Source organism: Myotis lucifugus, unplaced genomic scaffold (assembly GCF_000147115.1).
Source record: "Myotis lucifugus unplaced genomic scaffold, Myoluc2.0 scaffold_409, whole genome shotgun sequence".
Classification (NCBI taxonomy): Eukaryota; Metazoa; Chordata; class Mammalia; order Chiroptera; family Vespertilionidae; genus Myotis; species Myotis lucifugus.
Genome location: NW_005871457.1, coordinates 759467 through 777361, shown reverse-complemented (window position 1 = coordinate 777361; position 17895 = coordinate 759467). Strand labels below are relative to the sequence as shown.

At 39.4% G+C, this 17895-nt stretch overlaps 1 protein-coding gene and 1 pseudogene across 1 annotated transcript in view; one reads left to right on the top strand and one right to left on the bottom strand.

Annotated features, from left to right (window-relative positions):
- ROCK2 (Rho associated coiled-coil containing protein kinase 2) overlaps positions 1-17895 on the top strand; it is a 91581-nt gene that overhangs the window by 21405 nt on the left and 52281 nt on the right. The window contains exons 2-3 of the mRNA XM_023743719.1: positions 9121-9202; positions 10435-10535. Coding sequence (XP_023599487.1) covers positions 9121-9202; positions 10435-10535 — 183 coding nt within the window. The remainder of the gene's footprint in view (positions 1-9120; positions 9203-10434; positions 10536-17895) is intronic.
- On the bottom strand, positions 16935-17079 carry LOC111823156 (annotated as a pseudogene).

Sequence of the window (17895 nt, the reverse complement as noted above, 5' to 3'; positions counted from 1 at the left end):
TAAACTCGTAAGTCAAGGCCCCACTGTAGTGATATTTTGACTCAAGTATTCCTTCTACATGTATTGGCATTTTACTGTAAGAAAGAGAATTAATTAACAAATTCATTTACATCAGGAATTCTTGTTTTATTCAATGGGTTATATTCCATTACTATCATTATTTATTTTAATACTCAAATTGTCCCAAATTTGCCACTGGGAGCCCTTTCAAGCTGGCTTATATGTCCTTTTGACATGTTGCCATCAACCTTTGTGTACTTCTTTACTTTTTAAGAAAACTTTTATCTTGGAATAATTATAAGTTCATATGAAGTTGCAAAAATAATACAGAATAGTTCTGTGTATCCTTCCCCCAATTTCTCCCAATGCTTATATCTAACATATAGTACATAACCCAAATCAGGATATTGGCACTGATGCACTGTATATGTTTAGTTCTATGTCATTTTATCCCCCATGCACCTCCTTAACTTTGGGCACAAGATGCTATAGATTTTCCTGTTCAGTTCTGGAATTGGCCATTTCTCCAAGGAGCCCTAATTTCTTTTAGTGGAGAGTGGTATTTCAAAATCGCAATCTGGGTACTAGGTGGGTTCACTGCTGTTGGAGTGTCTCTGTACTTAAGACCCACACAGGCACCTACATCTAAATATCTATATCTTTATATATTGAAAACCATAAATTTAGACTGCTACCTCCAATTTCAGGCCAACACCATGTGTTCATTCTAGCTGCACTCACCCATATTTGTACTTCTCCCAGTAGTAAGAGCTGGCATCTGGTTATCATATAGTTACTAATTTGCTCAGTTCCTCCATATATAGCCAGCTCCCCACCCCATAGGACTGTGGTGCTGCTCAGATGTTCCTTCTTGTGAAGGCTGCAACTGAGTTACCTTCCTACTCCATTCCCACTTACTCCTTGTGTAGGCCCCCTGTTGAGATTTTAAAACATTTGGAAGGCCTGTGTAGCTGGAGTAAAATGAATGAGAAAGAAAGTAATAGGGGTTGAGGTTTGACAGTTAATTAAGTGGACAAGGGCTGATCATAAAGAGCCTCATAGGTTATAGCTGGGGATTTCTGCTTCACTCTCAATGATGTAAAAGCCATTGGAGGTTTTGAACAGAGGAGTGATGGGATCATCTCTGTTGCATTGAAAATAATCTGAAGGGGAAGGGAAGGGCTAAGCTGCAAGTAGGGAGACATGATAGTAGGCTTTTGCAGTAATTCAAGTAAAATGATGAAGTCTTAAACTAGGGTGGTGGTAGCGAGGGTAGTGAAAACTGGTGGAATTCTGAATTTTTTTTGAAGGATAAATGCTGGCAGGATATGTAGGTGCTTGGATTTAGGGTTCTTGAGGAGAGAGAAAAAGTCAAGGTTGATACCAAAGATGTTGGGCCTGAGTATTTGGAAAGGGTGAAATTGGCATTACAGAGATGTGGAAGACTGAAGGGTGAAGTGGTTGCTGTGGAAATGGATAGGGCACAGTTTTGGACATCAGCATTTGAAATATTTATTAGACATTGAGATAAGCTGGATGGCACATAGGCAAGAGGAGATAAGGGTCTAGAATTCAGGATTTTAAGTATCTGGGATAAAGATAATGAATTTGGAAGCCATCAGCACTTAGAGGCAAGATGAGATTTCTCATGGAATGAGTGGATTTGAAAGAGAAGAGACCCAAGGACTGAGGAGAAAACCAGCAAAGAAGACTGAAAAAGGGCAAACCATGTGAATGCATTGTCATCACAGTCAACTGAAGAAAGATTTTCAAGAAGTAGATAGTGAAGGATTGATTGTTCAAAGATGTTTATAGGTCAAGTAAAATGTGGACTGAGAAATAATAATTGGTTTCGCAATGTGGAGGTCATTGGTAGACTTGAGAAGAACAGTTTAGATAGTTTGGTTATGGATGTGGTGGTGGGAAAGGGAGAAAACTGATTGGAGTTAGTTCCAATGAGTTAGGAGGAGAAAAGCTAAAAACAGTATAAATAATCTCTTTCAAGGAATTTCCCTATCATAGGTTCTTGCAGTGGTTCTCAACCTTCCTAATGCCACGACCCTTTAATACAGTTCCGCATGTTGTGGTGACCCCCAACCAATAAAATTATTTTCATTGCTACTTCATAACTGTAATTTTGCTACTGTTATGAATCGTAATGTAAATATCTGATATGCAGGATGTATTTTCATTGTTCGCAACCCACAGGTTGAGAACCGCTGCAAGGGAAAGGGAGAAATGATATGATAGCTGTATGGGAAGTGGAATCAAAGGGATTTTATTTTTTTAAGGGTAAGAGAAATAACATGCCAGTGGCAGTAATCATGTAGAGAGAGAATAAGAGATGAGGAGATGATGGGATGGCTATGGTACGGGACAGAAGAATTGCTGTAGTGTTGTCTTCTAGTAGGCAAGAGGGGAGGAGAGATTGTGCACAGGTGGAGAGATTGATTGTGGCTAACACTATAATAGGAGGAAAGAAAGTAAAATATATGGATACAGATGTAGGAATATAGACAGATTTGGTATGAGAACTTGTACAAGTTCTTAATGAGATAAGAAGTTAGGACTATAGCTGAGAATGAGATTAGGAGAGGAGATTTTTGAGGTTTGATGAAAAAAATTTGAGTAGAATGGGAGAGAAAATGGACCAGGGAAATAGTCTAGGATTGCCAGTCAGCTAAGGGTCACTTGAACATGGTTGTGTCCTTTTCTTAAGTCAGATTTAGCTCTAGGAAGTTCAAATACTAGGTAGAAAGATAATTGGATTTAACCAATGATGTGTTTTTTCAGAAGAGTATGATTAAATGAGAAGAACAAAAGAGTAAGTGCAGGGCAGTGATTATTATGATTGACTGGAATTTAAGTATTTAAAGAGTCAAACAGTCTGGCCACTGTGGCTCAGTGGTTGAGCATCCACCCGGGAACCAAGAGGTCACTGGTTCATTTCCTGGTCAGGACACATACCTGAGTTGTCAGGGTACATGCCCAGGTTGCGGGCTCCATCTCCAGTAGAAGGTGTGCAGGAGGCAGCCGATGGATGTTTCTCTCTCATCGATATTTCTCTCTTTCTATCCTTCTCCCTTCCTGTCTAAAATCAATAAAAACATATTTTTAAAAAAGAGTATAACATAGGAGGGGGTGGTAAAAGACAATGGAAAATGATAAGGTTTGGATTGAAGGTTCCTGGTGAGTCAAGAGATTGTTGGAGTTGAAGTATTAGTGAGAGTGAGCTGCAAATATAAGGAGGTGATGATCAATGAGTAGAATGTTTAAAATTGACATTATGCAGGTTGCAGTTATTGGACCACAGGAGTGAGTGTCCATAATATTAGAGATTAAGATATCACTGTTCTCTGTCTCCTACAAATCATATGTTTCCCCCTCCTTTCTCCAGAGTTCTCAAGTAAATGTTGCTTCTGCCCAAAACTTGAATCTTTATTGCGATCTTTATAGGAATTTAAAATAGGATATGTTTCAGTAGAGATAAGGAGAGCTGTAAATTCTACATGAAATGTTTTTAAAGTATGAATTTGTTAAGGTGTGTTCTCTAATACCTTAGATCTTGTTCACTTAGATTTTACTATATTTTTCAAGATTTTTAGGTTGAATTTTTGCTCTTGTAAATAATGTTGCTCGAAATGCTTATGTGTTGTATGCAATCTCTCCCAGATTTTAATTTGCTGAAATAAAATTTCAAGCTATATAAAATTGAAGTAAGATTGAAAAGAGTTTTAAAAATTGATTACAATCTAAGTACATTTATAACAAAAGGAGGTAGCAACTAGTACTTTTCAGACTTATCTTTATTTAATTTGGCTTCATAAACAATACTTGATTAGTTGCCAGACTAGCACTGTGGTAAAGATATTGGGAATAAAAACTTAAAAAAGTAAAATAGTTTTCTTTCTTTCTTTCTTTCTTTCTTTCTTTCTTTCTTTCTTTCTTTCTTTCTTTCTTTCTTTCTTTCTTTCTTTCTTTCTTTCTTTCTTTCCTTCCTTCCTTCCTTCCTTCCTTCCTTCCTTCCTTCCTTCCTTCCCTTTCTTTTCTTTTCTTTTCTTTTCTTTTTCTTTTTCTTTTTCTTTTTCTTTTTCTTTTTCTTTTTCTTTCTTTTCTTTCTTTTCTTTCTTTCTTTCTCACTCCCCACCCACTGTCCTCTTTCATAGGTGCGTGATTTTTGTCCAGTCTCTTCCCGCATCCCCCACACCCCTTTTCCCCCCAAGAATAGTCAGTCCATTCCCTTTATATGCCCCTGATTCTATTATAATCACCAGTTCATTCTGTTCATCAGATTATTTATTCACTTGATTTTTAGATTAACTTGTTGATAGATGTGTATTTATTGTTCATAATTTGTATCTTTACCTTTTTCTTCTTCTTCCTCTTCTTAAAGGATACCTTTCAGCATTTCATATAATACTGGTTTGGTGGTGATGAACTCCTTTAGCTTTTTCTTATCTGTGAAGCTCTTTATCTGACCTTCAATTCTGAATGATAGCTTTGCTGGATAAAGTAATCTTGGTTGTAGGTTCTTGGCATTCATCACTTTGAATATTTCTTGCCACTCCCTTCTGGCCTGCAAAGTTTCTGTTGAGAAATCAGCTGACAGTCATATGGGTACTCCCTTGTAGGTAACTGCCTTTCTTTCTCTTGCTGCTTTTAAGATTCTCTCTTTGTCTTTTGCTCTTGGCATTTTAATGATGATGTGTCTTGGTGTGGTCCTCTTTGGATTCCTTTTGTTTGGGGTTCTCTGCGCTTCCTGGACTTGTAAGTCTATTTCTTTCACCAGGTAGGGGAAGTTTTCTGTCATTATTTCTTCAAATAGGTTTTCAATATCTTGCTCTCTCTCTTCTTCTGGCACCCCTATAATTCGGATGTTGGTACGCTTGAAGCTGTCCCAGAGGCTCCTTACACTATCTTCGTATTTTTGGATTCTTTTTTCATTTTGCTTTTCCGGTTGGGTGTTTTTTGCTTCTTCGCATTTCAAATCGTTGACTTGATTCTTGCGATCCTCTAGTCTGCTGTTGGGATTCTGTATAATATTCTTTATTTCAGTCAGTGTATGCTTAATTTCTAGTTGGTCCTTTATCACAACCTCGAGGGTCTCATTAGATTTCTTGTAGATCTCATTAAGTTTATCGGCAGTTTCTAGAAAAATTCTTGAAAAACCTTAAAAGTGTGGTTTTGAACTCTATATCCAGTAGTTTGCTTTCCTCCATTTCTGTCATTTGTGTCCTTTTTCTTTGTCTCCGCATTTTTTATGCTTCCTTGTGTTGATAAAGTGGTTTTCTGTGCTAAGTGTCCTCTAGGGCCCAGTGGGTCAGCCTCCCCAATTACCTGAGGTGGACACTCTTGGTGCACCCCCTTGTGGTCTTTGTGCACAGTCTTGTTGTAGTTAAGCCTTGATTGTTGTAGGTATCACTGGGAGGAATTGACCTCCAGGCCAATTGGCTGTGAGAATCAGCTGTGTCTGCAGTGGGAGAACTTCTGTGCTGGAGACACCCTTATGGGGCAAGACTTGCTTCAATGGGGCTTTGGTGCTCACTGAGTCTGCCCCCTGAGTGTGTCCTTTATGGTTCCACAGAGCTGCAAACTGGATGGTCCCACTCTGACCTCTGGGTATACTGGCTCCTAGATCTCTAGGGAGGTGCTAATCTAGCCTCAGCCTTAGGCTATCCAGTAAAAGCCTCCCTGCAGGGCTTGGGCGGGGCGGGTCCCACGGGATCGACAGGGCGGGACTAGCAGTTATGGCTGCTCTCAGAGGCTCCGCTTCTCAGTGTCCCTCAGTAATCGCTGCGAGCCCCTCCGAGAGAAAGCTGCCCTCGAGTTTCGACCGATGCCAGACAGTCCCGCTTCTCCCGTATGAGTCTAGGTCCCCAGAGACTCTCCCGGAACTGGAGCTCAGAGCCTGAGACTCCCTCCGGATTGAAAAAGACAACCGCGCACTCAGCCGCCAGCCCGCTCCGCGTGCGCCTCTGTACCTTAGTATTTTACTTCCGCACCGCACCTCCTCTGAGTCTAGGTATGCTTTTCTCTTTCCTTCTAGTTGTAGAATTTCCACTCAGCCAGCCTTCCTGTGGTTCTGGGTGATGTCCGTTCCGTCTTTTAGTTGTATTTTTGAAGTGGTTGTGCGAGGCAGCAAACTCCAGTGTTTACCTATGCCGCCATCTTGGTTTCCTCACTAGTTTTCTTTATGGAACACATTAAATTAGTGAGGAAATGGGTTTTGGCTTAATCTGTTAGTATCAAAGATGTGCTGATAGATTTAGATGTTAAAGTTAAATTAAAAACCCTTTAAACTCTACATCTCTTTAATTACTTAATCCTTAAATGCAAAGTTTGTATTTAGGTAATATTGAAAATAATGGAAATAATAATAACCAACATTTGTTGAGTGATTGATCTTATTTGAGGGACTTTTTGTGAAATTTAACTTCACAACTTGTGGAAAATGGTTTTCTACAATTAGGTTCTGGTGGGTGGAAATCATATGGGCAGACTTCTAGTTATAAAATGAAAGAGAAGGTTCTATTGGTTTAATGATCTGAACAATTGACTGGAAACTGGTTTGGAGGACTGTGTTTTGTAATGTTGTAGAAATGTAACCAAGTTGTTTTACCTTCTGTAAACAAAGCACTAGTAAATAAAACTTTGTTCATCTGTTTATTTTACTTTCAAAATTAAAAAAAGGCCGGAACAGCTCTATTGTCAAAGTGGCTTCCTCCCTCCCCACACACAGAGATAATAAGCAAATGTTGTTTTGTGTTGATGGTCGGCATCATCCTCAACATCCTTACTTACTAACAGACTTTTCAGTAAAAGCCATTTTTCTTTTTATTTCCCCCCCCCCTCCCTTTGGCTCAAAATTTTTCTTTTAAGTAATCCAGTCTTCTCTGGAGTGCACAGTATAAACAGACCTTGCCACCAATGACCTTAAAATATGGATGTTGAAACCACTTGGCTTAAGAAAATGATGCCGGTGAACTGTGTCATTATTGTAATATCAAAATACTGAGACCATGTAATTTTATTAATATTAATTCTTGTAATAATAGCTTATGCCTTATCAATTTAAATTTTTCTTCCTCTGGAGATTAATGGAGGCATAGAAGAATGCTTTTCACATGAAAGCACCTTTCTTTGATTTGAAAATTTAATACAGAGTATAAATATGGATATATCTAAAAATATAAATATTTTGGATTTCACATTTAAAATTTTTTAAAATATCAAAATTATACCACTAAAGATATATTGCTATTTGGTACTTAAAAATATCCTGGTATGATAAAATGCTGGAATCTTTGAAAAGCAGTTCAGCTGTTTTGGAGATGGGAATTGTGGGCATCGGGTGGGAGATAGCCTCAAAATGAATTAACAATCTTAACTTGACTGGAAGTTGGATATTTATTACTTTTAATGTATTTTTCTTTCAGTTAAGGAGAATCTAGAGATTGTTTTATGTGTCTAAATCATTTTAATTGCAATTGAAAATATTTATAGTTTATTGTTAGTACCTTTGCCATTCTGTTTTTAAAGAATGTTTTTATAAAGTATTGACATTTTTTAAAGAATGAAAAATTTATGAAGTATAACTGAATGGTAAAATATACTATGTGCAGCCCTAGCCGGTTTGGCTCAGTGGATAGAGTGTCGGCCTGTGGACAGAACCTGGTCAAGAGCACATGCCCAGGTTGTGGCTTGATCCCCAGTAGGGAGCTTGCAGGAGGCAGCCGATCAGTGATTCTCTCTCATCGTTGGTGTTTCTATCTCTCTCTTCCTCTCCCTTCCTCTCTGAAATCAATAAAAATAAATTAAAAAAATATATAGTATGTGCAATTCTTCTAGAACTAGTAACTTAAAGACCCGTTACCTTTCTAAGTTTTGCATGTGATTTTCCCCCAACCCAGACCCCTAAAAGGTCTCTTTATTGTTGTGTTGTTGTTTTTTCCTGCAATCCTCCAGCTTACTTCTTTACCCTTCCAAGCTCCCGTTGGTGTTAGTCGGGTCATTGAGACTAGGGAGATGAATTAAGTATATTGGACCTTTTAAGATTTAGGTAGTATCCTGCCAGTCATTTCCTAATAGCATGACCATGGGCAAGTATAAGTCACTTAATCTAAGCCTTATTTTGTTTATTTTTAAAATGAATATATTTTATCCTTCCCTCCTCAGAGTTACTTGAGGATGAGACAATATATACGATAGTGCTTTAGAAACATGGTTTCCTACACAAGCACATCCACTGAGTAATTTGTTTCTTAGTTTTTTTCATCCCCACCAAGTTATATGTATATGCTTTTTCCTATTTTGATTATAAATTTAATCTGTTTTAAAAATATATTTTTATTGATTTCAGAGAGGATGGGAGAGGGGGAGAGAGAGAGAAACATCAATGATGAGAGAGAATCATTGATTGGCTGCCTCCTGCATGCCCCACACTTTGGATTGAGCCCGCAACCTGGGCATGTGCCCTGATGGGGAACCAAACCGTTTCCTCCTGGTTCATAGGTCAACACTCAACCACTGAGCCACGCTGATCGGGCAATTTAATGCATTCTTGTAGAAAGTCTGAAAAATATAGAAAACTTAAAGAAGAAAATAGAAATCTGAAAAATGCATCATCCTGTTTTCATATTTTTATGGGAAATTTAGTTTTGAGGCTGAGTTTCCTGAAGGTAAGGATAGTTGGTGTATTACTTATTTTTGAATTTTCTATTCTTTGCACTAGGCACAAAATTAATGATTGTTGAGTGAATGGCAACTTCCTTAGTCTGGGTATATTTCTTAAAGTCAAAAGCTTGGTGAAATTTTACTGGGCATTTGAAGAGAAAAGACATCTAACCAACAAAAATAATAGTGGGTGCATATTTTAAAATAACTGTTTCTTTTGGCTAAAAGAAGAAAGGAAAACATGTTAGGGTCAATCTTAATAGTCTTTGACCAAGTTAGGAAATCAGTTAAAGATGTTAGATATTGATCCACTTTGCAGTTTCATATCAAAATGGGTTGACATTTATTCAGCGAGAATAACATATGATAAAATGTAAAGACCTTTTTTTTAAATGCTTGGAAATTGTAACAATTTTCTTTTTCCTTTTTAAATTTTTTATTAAATAGGATGGCTTAAATTCCTTGGTCCTTGATTTGGATTTTCCTGCTTTGAGGAAAAACAAGAATATAGATAATTTCTTAAATAGATGTAAGTATGTTAAACTTCATATTTGATCCCATGACTATACTTTGATGAGAGATTTATGTTTGATTAACATTATTAAAGTCCATATAAACTTATTGACTTATTAAACTTAAGTAATTTTTAGCTTGCCACTTTAATATACTTTTATTGATTTCAGAGAGGAAGGGGGAGAGAGAGAGAGAAAGAAACATCAATGATGAGAGAGAATCATTGATCGGCTGCCTCCTGCACGCCCCACACTGAGAGTCGAGCCTGAAAGCTGGGCATGTGCCCTGACTGAGAATTGAACTGTGACCTCCTGGTTCGTAGGTCGATGCTCAACCACTGAACCACACCGGCTGGGCTAAATACTAATATTCTTTATTTTCAAAGCAAAACTGCAGGACCAATTGTAGCATATAATGTAGGTAAAGTTCAAGATTTTGTATAAATTGTTCAGACTAGTGGTTTTCAGGACAGGTTATTTATGGCAGTTTCAAGAGAAGTTTTAAATTAATATTAACAACACTAAGACCTCTACATTATTCGGAAGACTTAATGAGCTTTATGTTTGCATAAATGTAGACATTTCAATCTAGTTAGTGAAAGATAATGTAATAATTATTGCCATATAAGTGGTAACTCTTAATATTTTGTTGGTATTGATGTTGATGTGAAGGTGTAAATGAAGTTGAATTCTAAGAATAAGAAATTTTTAAAATAACTAATACATATTTTATATCAACACCGGTAAGCGCTTTAATTTGGAATTGTCAGAGACTGGACTGTTTTCCTAATTCCACAATCCTGTCTATAGTTACCATATCTATAATATGTGGTTACTAAAGAAGCAGGCTTCCCAAAAATTCATTGCTAAGATTAGCCCTGCAAGTAATTTTATAGCAACTTTCTTTCATGACTTAGAATGCACTCAGGATCGCTTGGGTCATTACTGTTTCAGCTGTCATCTAACTTGCCAAGCAACAGAGTCAGAAACAGAATAGCTTAACTGCTACTTTTTGGTAGTAGTGTTTGTTTATATATGTTAATAAACCATAGCGTTTTGATTCTTTGACGTGAAGTTAATGTGTATCTTAGATTTTTAAATAGCAACCTTTAAAAACTGACAGATATAGCTGAAAACTAAGCCAAATTTCTTGGAATAAAAATTTGTTTACAAATATGCTGATTATTTTAAAATATTCTTTATAAATGTGATGATTAACATTACAAATATGGTGACCTTTTTATTGTAGATGAGAAAATTGTGAAAAAAATCAGAGGTTTGCAAATGAAGGCAGAAGACTACGAGGTTGTAAAAGTTATTGGAAGAGGTGCTTTTGGCGAAGTCCAGTTGGTAAGAAAATATTAGTATTGTTTTTATTATTTTGACGACATAGTTTGTGAAGCATTATCAGTAGCCCTGGAGTAGATCTAATTTCTTTGCCCAGCCAGGCCAGAGTTAGCTTTCTGAGGTTGGTCAAGTCATTCCATCTCTGAGAGCCTCAGTGTGTTCATCTATAAAAGGAGGCAGTGCTATATAATAAAAGCCTAATATGCAAATTGTTCGACCGGGAGTTTGGCCACTTGCTATGATGTGCGCTGACCACCAGGGGGCAAAGCAGACCATGGCTGTTGTTGGCGACGTGGCACTGGCAATGGGCGGCAGTGGAGTCACTGCCAGCCCCGATGGGCCCTGATGAGAGCAGGACTATGGCGGGATGGTGGAGTAGATGGGCGGGTGTGAGCGGGGGCCTGATCGCCCTGCTGATTGCCCCACAAATGGCAACCACCGGTGGGGGGCAAGGCCGCCATCTGGCTCCCAGGTGCTGAGGGAGCTGGGCGGGGGGCCTGGCCCCAACCAATCGTCCTGTAGGCAGGATGGTGGAGCAAGTGAGGCGGCAGCACCAGGCCACAGCGGGGTGCCAGGCGGGGCTGCGAGCCTGGAGGCATGAGCTGGGTCCCAATCCCCGCAGGCCACCCGAAGGGCCCCATCCGTGCACGAATTCGTGCACCGGGCCTCTAGTTGTGCTGTAAACACCAGGTCTCTTACCAGCTCTGAAACAATGAGATTTAGAAGAAAGCTTCACACATGATCTCCTAGTGAATATTCCACCAGAACTACTGTGTTTTATTTATATGTTCAGATTAATAGCATCTCTGCTTAATTAACTAAGGTTTATTCAGATATATGAGAAGCCCAGCAAAGACACTTTAATAACTGAAATTTATCTTTAAAAGGCAAAGTGGTACCAACTCGAAATATTGTAAATGTTTGTAATAAATATTTCATTTATAGTATTAAATGAGAAACTATAATAATATTCCTGTTTCTATCACCTGTGTATGAAACTTCTCTGTGTCCTTACAGTTTAATTATGAACTCAAATTCTGTATTTTACTCAATAGTGTTTTATTCTTCTTGACTGAGCACTGAGAAAAGCTGTGATTACTATGTACCAGCCCAGGTTTCTCTAGGAACAAGTCATGACAGACTAATGTTTGTCTTTTCCTTCCCTTTTATTACCTCTTTCTTTGATATATTTATTGAATTTATAGATCAGAGTAGTGTAATAGCTGTAATATGTATCTGTAATAGATTTGAAAAAGTCTGACATACATGAGGATGTTAAGGAGAAATGTTAATAAGCATATGGGTAGGCAGCTTTATACTAATTTAATCTGTATTCTAATGAGCCTGATGAAGACATGAATGGTACCTTGGACAGAGATCCCCAGGGACAGGTTCTAGGGTTCTCTACTCTCTTATTAAATATTTTATTAATAAATTTTATGGAGGCAGTGGTGGAATGTTGAATAATTTTGCAAATGAGCTAAACCTGAAATAATTTTAGATGATGAGCCCAAATCCAGAAGTCATCAGTTGGGGAGATAATTGGCTAGATAGAAGTGAAATTTAACCAGAGTAATGACCTATAGTGGGATTTGAAGAACTCAGGAATAGATTGCTTAATAGTAATTATGGATGAAAGAACAATTTTCCTTGAATGTTCAGACACAGTCACATTCTGAGGTACTGCAGGTTAGGCCTTCAAAATATGACCTTGGTGGTGGTGGTGGGGGGAAACAATACATAACTCATCCCATAAAAGCTATAGGTACTAGAGTCCCGGTGCATGAAATTCGTGCATGGGTAGGGTCCCTAGGCCTGGCTGGTGATCAGGGCCGATTGGGGCCTTCCTTCATTCCGAGCTGCCTCCTGGTGGTCAGCGCACGTCATAGCGAGCAATCAAACTCCTCTCAGTCTCCCCGTGGAACTCCCGAGGGGATACTTTGCATATTAGCCTTTTATATATATAGATGTTGGGATGACCTTCAGTGACATCAACCCTTTTGACCACAGTATAAATGCTTCCTTGTTTGTTTTTTAGTTTTGTGGTTTTTTTTACTAATTTATCTTGGATATAACCCTCTTTACTTTGAAAAAGAAGGTTAGAAATTCTAGCCTTGCGAAGGTTTTCTTAAGGTAAATATGGCTTTCATCTCTATTAATACAATATACATTGTTCTTCAAATATTCCTTTGGTTAATTGATTAACATGTTTATTGAATGTCAGGTACCATTTTAAGTGCTAGCAGTACATTATATAGGTCAGTGATGGCGAATCTTTTGAGCTCGGCGTGTCAGCATTTTGAAAAACCCTAACTTAACTCTGGTGCCGTGTCACATATAGAAATTTTTTGATATTTGCAACCATAGTAAAACAAAGACTTATATTTTTGATATTTATTTTATATATTTAAATGCCATTTAACGAAGAAAAATCAACCAAAAAAATGAGTTCACGTGTCATCTCTGACACGCGTGTCATAGGTTCGCCATCACTGATATAGGTGCTCACACAAGGCACCTGCATTCAAAGAGCTTTTATTTTGACCTGGTCAGTATAATAGTTTCAAAATGAAACTGTGGTCTAAGTTCTAAAAATAGTTCTAAATTAACCTTTTGAAAACATAATGCATAAATATTAGGAACTAAAGGCCCAATGCATGAAATTCGTGCAAGGGGCTGAGCCCTTGCTGCCCTGGCTGCCTCGGCCAGCCCTTGCAGCCTTGGCCGGCCCTCGCAGCCTCGGCTTCGTCTGGAATGTCATCCGGCTGTTCGGTCTAATTAGCATATTAGCTCTTTATTATATAGGATTACTTATATGATTGTTTATTTGGAGGAGGTATAAGAAAGTTTTCATGGCTAGCAGTAGAAATATTTTTAGCATTTTTATTTTTGAAGTCATATCTTATTTTTGGCATTTGGGAACCTTATATTTAGCTAGTTTTGTGATATTGCCTACTCCACTTGTTCTTCAGAAAAGTCTTAGGTGACATTAAATTTTTTCCTGATGATTGTTTTATTTAAAACTACACAAATTAGTATATGAATGCATTCTTACTCTCAACATTCTAAATTATTTAGGATTAGGTAGAATGCATTGATAATTGGAAACATTTGGGGATGTTGGAAAATTTGTGTCAAATTATTTTCAGTGGATATTTATATTTTATCCTAATTACTTTTATTTGAGGAAAGTTGAAACCTTTTCCTATTATTTAGAATGATTTCAAAAGCTTTTGTCTAAAAATGTTTCAGGAGATCTAGGTCACTTTAGGATTTTCCATGCATGTCTTTAGTTACATGTACGAATGTTTTATCTACTTAAAAAAATTTTTTTTTTAAAGAAATACATATTAGCCCTAGCCGCTTTGGCTCAGTGAATAGAGTGTCGGCCTGTGGACTGAAAGGTCCCAGGTTTGATTCCGGTCAAGGGCACATGCCCGGGTTGCGGCTTGATCCCCAGGTGTGCAGGAGGCAGCCAATCAATGATTCTCTATCATCATTGATGTTTCTGTCTCTCTCCCTCTCCCTTCCTCTCTGAAATCAATAAAAATATATTTTAAAAAAAGAAATACTTATTAGCTGTAGAAAATACAAATCACCCAGAATTCCATCAGCTGAGATGAAACCACTGTTAACTCTATTTTTAGGGAGAGAAAGAAACATCAGTGATGAGAGAATCATGGATTGGCTGCCTCCTGCATGGGGATTGAGCCTGCAACCCGGGCATGTGCCCTTGACCAGATTGAACCTGGGACCCTTCAGTCCGCAGGCGGATGCTCTGTCCACTGAGCCAAACCAGCTAGGACAGTGGTCGCCAAACCGCGGCTTGGGAGCCACATTCGGCTCTTTGGCCCCTTGAGTGTGACTCTTCCACAAAATACCATGTGCGGGTGCGCACATACAGTGCGATTGAAACTTTGTGGCCCACGCGCAGAAGTCGGTTTTCAGAAAGGAGATAGACGAAACAAGTATACAAGACGAGTGTGGATGGGAGAGTTGGAAGGGGTCAACCTCAGCGAACGTACCTCAATCAGATGGAGGACATTTTTAGCAAAGGCCAGCTTAGGAGTACCCTAATTAAGTTAATAACAATGTACTTACCTATGTAGTTTAAGTTTAAAAAATTTGGCTCTCAAAAGAAATTTCAATCGTTGTACTGTTGATATTTGGCTCTGTTGACTAATGAGTTTGCTGACCACTGAGCTAGGACTACTGTTAACTCTTTTGGCCCTTGCCCTAGCTGGTTTGGCTCAGTGGATAGAGAGTCGGCCCTTGAACTGACCAGTCACTATGATGTGCACTGACCACCAGGGGGCAGTTGCTCCAACCGGTAGGTTAGCTTGCTGCTGGGGTCCGTCCTATCGCGACTGGGTGAGACGGGCTGGACATGCCCTGGAGCCCTCCTGTAGTACCTCCCTGGCCAGCCAACCTCCTGCGGTCCTTCCCCGGCTGGCCGGCCAACCTCCCACAGTCCCTCCCTGGCTGGCCGGCTGTGATTGCTGGCCCGGCCGAGAGACCCCACCTGTACACGAATAGTTATAAAATTATCCACTTTGAATGTTGATTTATGTTACCTTTGTAAAATCTGGAGCAATTACACAGATATCAACTGCATCATTATCAACCATGAGTTACTATAAGTGAACGACTCATAATATTCTCCAAAACCACTATTATATTGCAATGTCATTATGGCATAAATAAAGGACTTTCAGCAATAGCCTGTGTGCCCTGGTATATATATACCCCAAATATTCTTCTATATAATAAAGAGGTAATATGCAAATCGACCCTCACACCGTGACACCGTCACAAGATGGTGGCGTGCACAGCGGGGGCGGGGCCCGGCGGCTGCTCCACGTGGCTTCCGCTGGGGTTCCCTGCAGCCTCACGGGGCTGCGGGGGTCCCAGCGGCCGCTTTGCACGGCTTCTGCTGGGGTTTCTGCGGCCCCGCGGCCACTCCACCGCCTCCTGGAGGCGGGGCATCGGGCGGCACTCCAGGACTTGGGGCCATCCCTTGGCGCACCAGCCAAACAGGGCAGGACTCTGGGACTCAGGGCGGTCCCATGGTGGGGGCGGGGGGGTTGGGGGGAGGGGTCCCAGGTCTCGTGTGATTTCATGCGACAGGTCACTAGTCCTATATAATAAAAGGCTAATATTCAAATCAACCGAACAGTGGAACAACCGGTCACTATGACATGCACTGACCACCAGGGGGCAGATGCTCAACGTAGGAGCTGCCCCCTGGTGATCAGTGCGCTACCACAAGGGGAGCGCTGCTCAGCCAGAAGCCAGGCTCACAGCAGCAGTGGTGACGGGAGCCTCTCCTGCCTCCGCGGCAGCGCTAAGGATATCTGACTGCCGGCTTAGGCCCGCTTCCTGAGGGCTCCCAGACTGGGAGAGGGCGCAGGCTGGGCTGAGGGACTCCCTCCTCCACCCCCCCTCGAGTGCACGACTTTTGGGCACCAGGCTTCTAATTCACCTATAAAAGATTAAACATACCAATAGTTAACTATTTTTTAAATTAAATATTGTTGAAAGTATTACATATGTTCCCCTTTTTCCCCCATTGACTCCTTCTAGCCCACTCACCCCCCGCCCCAGGCCTTCACCACCCTATTTCTGTGTCCATGGGTTATGCATATACCAGTATGCCTACAATTCTTTGGCTAATCTCTTCCTACCCATCCACCCTCTTCCGCCTTCCCTCTGAGATTCTGTCATCTATTCTATGCTTCTGTCTCTGGATCTGTTTTGTTCCTCAGTTTATTTTGTTCATTAGATTCCACATATAAGTGAGATCATGTGATACTTGTCTTTCTCTGGCTGGCTTATTTTGCTTAGCATAATGCTCTCCAGGCCCCTCCATGTTGTGTTAAAGGGTAAGGGATCCTTCTTTTTTATGGCTGCGTAATATTCCATGGGATAAATGTACCACAGCTTTTTTACCCACTCATCTACTGATGGGCACTTGGGCTGTTTCCAGATCTTAGTTATTGTAAATTGTGCTGCTGTGAACAGAGAGGTGCATACATTCTTTCTGATTGGTGTTTCGGGTTTCTTAGGATATCTTTCTAGAAGTGGGATCACTGGGTCAAATGGCAGTTCCATATTTAATTTTTTGAGGAAACTCCATACTGTTTTCCATAATGCCTGAACCAGTCTGCATTCCTACCAGCAGTGTACTGGAGTTCCTTTTTCTCTACATTCTTGCTAGCACTTGTCATTTGTTGATTTGTTGATGGTAGCCATTCTAGCGGGTGTGAGGTGATACTTCATTATCATTTTAATTTGCATTTCTCTGATAATCAGTGACTTTGAGCATTTTTTCATATATCTCTTGGCCATCTGCATGTCCACTTTGAAGAAGTGTCTGTTTAGGTCCTTTGATGATTTTTTTTTTAATGTGCCTCAGTCATGAAACAGCTCTGGCTACCGACACAAGCATCAAGCTAGGATGAACTAAGGACTGTACATCTGCTTTGTCCCTGATTGATATAAGAGCAACACCACCAATCAGGTGTCTCCTTGCCCATCGCCAGGGGGTCCTTTGCCCATTTTTAAATTGGATTGTTTGTCTTCCTTTTGTTAATTTGTATGAGTTCCTTATATATTTTGGATATTAGCCCTTTATCAGATGTATCATTGCAAAATATGTTCTCCCATTCAGTGGGCTCCCTTTTCATTTTGTTGATGGTTTCTTTTGCTGTGTAGAAGCTTTTTGTTTTTAATTATTTTTTTTTTACCAGCTGACAAATACCTTTTACTTTCTGTTCATAACTGTACCTTACAGCAGAATTCTTAAAACTCTTTTATGGTCTGAGTCAAGCATAAATTAATTGATGGACTCAATGTTATATGGAATGCTTTTTCTAATGAAGTTAGGAAACACTCAAAATTTAGTTTGTAGTGAAGGGTTGAAGAGTGGCATAAATGTGGAAGAGGGAGTACCTTAGCAACCTTTTTAACATCATTTTAAATATTTTTTAAAACAACATATAACAGCAGTGCTGAAATGAGCATTTGCTTTGAGATAATTTGCTAATTCAACATAAATCAATTAAACATCTAGTCTATCTGCTGTGGAAGGTATTTCTAGTTTTAAGGCTAGGATCCTTTACCCCTTAATCTACCTACCCATGTTTTCATATTGCTTTCCCATGCATTTATTTTCAGCACTCTATAAATGTTATAACACTAAATCAAAGGAATTGTTATTCCAGTTTAATAAGTTAATATAGAAGATGGATGTAATCTTTGACCCTCATCATAATTTATTTGGCTCTTTGCATGTATGAGTCGATTCTTTTCATGTACAGTTACAGTATATCAAAGTAGTTCAAGGATAAGTGATATAACCTAT